A 5,148-nucleotide genomic window follows, 5' to 3' on the forward strand; every position below is an offset into this window, starting at 1 on the left:
TTCAGATAAAATTAGTCTTCCGTAAATGCCTATTAGGGATTTCTATAGCACTGACTTGGAGAGGCCATGATCCACCAACAATTCCCGCTTGGATAGCTACACCCATGACAACTGCTAGATCAGGGTCTACAGAGGTGTTGGGCTCCTTTCCAAAGAAATCCCTGATAACTCTGCGTATTTGAGGAATCCGGGTGGAGCCTCCAACTAACACAATTTCATCCACTTCCTCTTTCTGTAGGTGGCCTTCCTTCAGCACCTGTTCAATGGGCACAAGAATCTTCTCAAAAAGGTCCTCATTTAACGTCTCAAAGAGCTTCCTAGAGATTTCTGTTTCAAACACAACTTTGACTAAGTTGTTCTCTACTTTTGAAGAGTCTCCAAGATTTTCCAGATCTTTTGTTTGTCGTGAAGGCTTGTCTTTCAGCACAGTGATTGTTTGTACCTCACTTTCTGGAAGATCTTTTGCAAGCTTCCTTGCTGGCACAGACAATGACACCTTTAGCGTAGCTGCTTCATGAACAGTCAAATTTAATTTAACTGCTTCAACAGCCTGCCTGAGGCGATGTATTTCTTCTTTTCTTGATGGTAGAGAACCATACATTTGATGGAGCTGATCATATAAATACAGCATCAACCTCTGATTAAAATCCTGTCCCCCGAGTTTGTTGTTACCTGAAACATCAGAAAAGAAGTTATCAGATACAAAATCTTCAAAGCTTCAGGAAGCGGCACACATCTTCTCTTTCACTGGGAAATGGTTCTCAAGGGCCAAAACAATGATACTAGGATCATAAGCACAGCACAAGAGCTCACAGAGCTAGGAAAATAGACATAATTGTTGTCCACTGAAGAATGCATGATTAATAGTAATTTCCAAGCTTTTATCTAGCAACTGTTTTAGAATTTATCCCCCTCAGTGTTCTTCCCCTGGAATCTGTTACACAGTAACAGGAAAACAAAAAAAGCAGTGGTCATTAACTCACAGAGGTATGTCCTATAAACAAAAATACTTAACGGTAACTTTCTAGCTGGAATCCTGTAACTGAAGTTACTGTAGTATATGTATATAACCTGCCAAAACTGGAAGAAAGTGATAAAATGCAAGCAGTGAACTTCAAGCTCTTTTAACAGGTATGTCTTATATTAGCCTTCAGAGAGAGAGAGAAAAGTATAACATATAACCTATTTCTACTGAAAGATTATTCTTGCACTGCATTTCCAAAACCTTTCAAACAACTGTTCATGCTTTCCATTCAACAGAGTTATAAAATGGCCTGTAGATTTTCATCTGTGTTGGACAGTATTCTCAAACTTTCTGTTCTGCTTTGACTGAAAACAGGAATTCACTTAGTGGACGATCGCCATTTAAATAAAATTGGAATGATGCTGCTGAGCATTTCTTGCCATTCCACTCTCACTGGGCTCAGGGGCTCACATCAAAATGTGTTCATTCAAGGCAATGCAGACAGTTAGTGCTGCATCTCGGACCTGTCTGAATCCAGGTCATCTGAAAAGCAGTTGTGTACTCACTACAGTTGTACTAAACATTGCTGCCAGAACTGTTTGCCAAGTGACAAATCATGTACCACAAAACTTACTTCTGGGTTAACAGTATGCGTGTTCCCAACCTCCCCTGAGCTGAGCTGGAGCCAAGCACAATGCAAGGATGCTCTGAAGCACTGGTCAATAATTTGGCACATATTTTAGCTTGGACAAAAGTAACAGAACGATTTGTAACCTCTGCCCCCAAAAGTCCAGTCAAAGTAATTGCAACATGCACCAGCACTTTTACTAGTGAGCATAAAAGTTAACAGCCATAGGTAAAATGAAATCACAACTTACTCCTCTCAGTCAGTCAAAACCCATGAATTTATTTTAATTGTTGCAACCAGTCACAAATCTAATTTTGCATGAAAGGCAGCTGAGAATACCTTTGGAAAATACTTCGTGACAAAGCTGGTATGTTTTAAAAAGCCTCTCTAATTGTGACTTTAGGTGCACCTTTTCTTTTCCCCCACTCCTTGAGAAAGTAAAGCATTTTTCTTACCTGCCATGGCTCGTGTGAGGAACATCCCTCCTTGCTTGTTCAACAGAGACACATCCAAAGTTCCTCCACCCAAATCCACCACCAGAACATTAAACACATCTGCTTTGTGGAGTCCATAAGCCATAGCTGCAGCTGTGGGTTCATTGATTACTCGCAAAATTTCTAGCCCTACAAAAAGCAAAGATCCCAAGCAAGTCAGGCACACTTCAGAAAACGGCAGTTCTCACATCATAATGAAATTTACCATTAGTTGGTTTTGGGTTTTTTTTTAGAACCAAATTTACCTTAAATAAATGTCTGATATAAAGGAAATAGTTTTCTAAGCAATAATAGTCAATGAACTCTTTTCATTATTTAAGCCTAAGAAATACTACTTCAGTGTCAGCGTGAAGTCATGAATTATGAGTTTAAATTATTGTCCAAGGGTGCTCTGCATTTTCTCTCTATTTGGAGATTACCAAAAAGACTCTTTTCCCCAAAGTAAAACTTACTCCTTCTAACTAGCTCTGTTTGCATTGGTCAGCTGCACCCGTCAGTACCCAAGAGTTCTCTGCTGTTCCTCACAATTGTTAATGGTGTGTAAATAAAAAAAATGTCCCTTCTAAGGTTCTCCATTACTGATTTACTGCTTCTCTATCCTCCCCAAAGACTTTACTGTTACTGAAATAGACCTAAAGATAATTTTAAGGCTTCACAGAAAAGCACTGGAATAAAGAGACATCACCTGCAAGGTTAGCTGCCTTAACGGTAGAGTTCCGCTGCCTCTCATCAAACTCTGCTGGCACAGAGATGACCGCCTTCGAAATGGGCATGCCAAGAGAGTCTTCCGCCATTCTCTTCAGCTTCAGTAGCAGCTGAGAGCCAATATGCTCTGGAGTGATCCGAAAGGTTTCATTAGTTGTCACAGAAAATTCGGCTGATCCATTGTTGTCGAAAATCTAGGAGGAAAAAGCAACGCAACACACTGGTAAGAAGTCTTTTTCTTACTCTCAGCCATCCTGCTCTTGCCAAATGTTTTATAGTCTGTTTATTCTGGAAAAATATGAATCTGCTTTTGCCACTTCCTGAATCACTTTTATTCCTTGACCACAAGTATTACGCAAAACATGCAACATAAGGGTTGGAGTATATCTAAAGTAATGGCACTCATCATGCCCATGTAAGACACACTAATAAAGGGTTAAGATTTAGCAACTGTGTAATCAACTTCAACACCACATTCCAAGATACAAGTAATGCTTTTTAATTATTAGGTTTACCCTACTGATAAAGCTTCCTGGAGGTCCTTCTTTCTGAAAGGAAGCAAATAGTTTCTTTCTGGAACAGCATCTCTTAACAAGTAAAGAATTCAAAGATTGTTTGTAGTACCTGAAAATTTGTCTCTTTTCAGCAAATACTGCACCACACTAAATTAATACAATACACTTTTTTTTAAAAGCAGCTTTAAAGATCTGTTGCTGGTCACATAAGCACTAGAAAAGCGCTAGGGAAAAAACACGCACTGGGACAGAGAAGATGTGACTTTTACCCATTTGTAGGGTTTTTTTGATTGGGTGGTTGGGGTTTTTTTGCAGGGTTTTTTGTTGCTGTTGTTTGGGGGTTTTGTGCGTGTTTTGTTTTGGTTTGGTTTTTTTAAGAGTATCAGGAGGGAAGCGAAGTTTCAGTGAAGCACAGTTAGAATTCCAAGCTGACGTTATTACTGTAAGAGAAGGGCTGGAAGGTTACCCAGAAACACACTTCACAGTAGAGGACAAGGTCCTCTGGAAAATCACTATCAGCTCTCACATGGAGAAATGCAACTTGCACAACCATTTCCTCCTCCCTTTTCTTATGGTTTTCAGGCAAATCAGATTTAGCCAAATGACTCAAGGTCAGAAAATCTGGTCATCTACTACATGTTTCAAGCTTCCCATAGACTACTGCTTGGAGAGAACCAAGTCAGACAGCTACTTACCTTAAAGGGATACCTGCTGCTTTCACTCTTCAGTTCTTCTGAAGTGAAGATTTTCCCAATGAATCTTTTTGCATCGTATATGGTATTCTGAGGATTTGAATCAGCCAGTTCTAGGCCATCGTATCCAATGTACACATCTCTGTCCGTAAAAGAGACTATACTTGGTATGCTGTTGTGCCCATTTTCGTCAGCAATAACTTTCACCTGCCCTGTTCCAGGCAGAAAGACACCAACAGAGCAGTAAGTCGTGCCAAGGTCAATGCCTATTACTTTCGGTGTAGGCATTGGTAAATACTGCTGTGCTAGATAGCCAGCTAACAAGAGAGCCAGAATTGCCGAACCTGAAACACAGAATTTTAAAAAATAAGGTTAGAGTATCTACCACTACAAACTTAGACGTCAATGCAAGTTACACAGCATTATACCTTACATCTCATGCAGCTTTATTTCACACTCTGAAGCTTGTTCAGCTCCCAAACTAGCTTCCAATTTCTTCAAAGGTCATTAGCAAATTCAAGTCACTTAATTCAATAAGAAGTGGTTAGAAAAATCAAAAATCTTTAGGCATTAAATACTAAACTGGTTAAAAAAAACCAAAACCCCAGAGGTACAGCAAAGCCAAAGATATCACCACCCTATAATAATTTATTTTATCTCTGCAAGGTACTTCAAAAATATAGGTTAATGAATATCTTTGGAGGGAACTGCCTAGGAATAACCCCTAAAGGATATCTAGTTAATGAGGCTGGACAAAGTCACAGTGAAATGACAAAATCCCAATTCAAACATTTTCTGGAACTTCAAAGTCTAAAAATAAGGAGATGGAAAGCCATGCTGACTCCTCCTATTTCAGTCATAGCTCCCAAAAAGCATCTTTCCCGCACCTCTGAATCTTTCCCATGCCTTAAAATCAAAGGGTAGACTAGTTTAAGTGCAGAGCTCTGTGTGGGTTTTGTTGTTTGTTTGTTTTAATTTTACATGCAGTCAACAGACAAAGCAAGGAACCCAGAAGTCTAATATAAAGCAATGTCTCAGAGGAGAGGGGAAAAAAAAGTGCAAAGAAAACCAAACAAAAATCTCAAGAAGAAATCTAAGTAACTTAAACTTCAGAGAGTGAGTAAGCTCTTTTCCCCAGCAGGGAAGAGCG

General features: G+C 39.4%; 1 protein-coding gene across 1 annotated transcript; it reads right to left on the minus strand.

The window, feature by feature from the left end:
* Window position 1: 1 nt before the first annotated feature.
* On the minus strand, window positions 2-4,342 carry HSPA13 (heat shock protein 70kDa family, member 13; the record flags this gene model as incomplete). The annotated part of the gene is made up of 4 exons (XM_010194548.1): window positions 2-672; window positions 2,048-2,215; window positions 2,772-2,985; window positions 4,002-4,342. Coding segments are annotated over 4 exons (1,394 nt in total), but the record flags the coding sequence as incomplete, so codon positions are not given.
* Window positions 4,343-5,148: the final 806 nt, after the last annotated feature.

The sequence above is a fragment of the Mesitornis unicolor genome, unplaced genomic scaffold (genome assembly GCF_000695765.1).
Source record: "Mesitornis unicolor isolate BGI_N332 unplaced genomic scaffold, ASM69576v1 scaffold39391, whole genome shotgun sequence".
NCBI classification, from domain to species: domain Eukaryota; kingdom Metazoa; phylum Chordata; class Aves; order Mesitornithiformes; family Mesitornithidae; genus Mesitornis; species Mesitornis unicolor.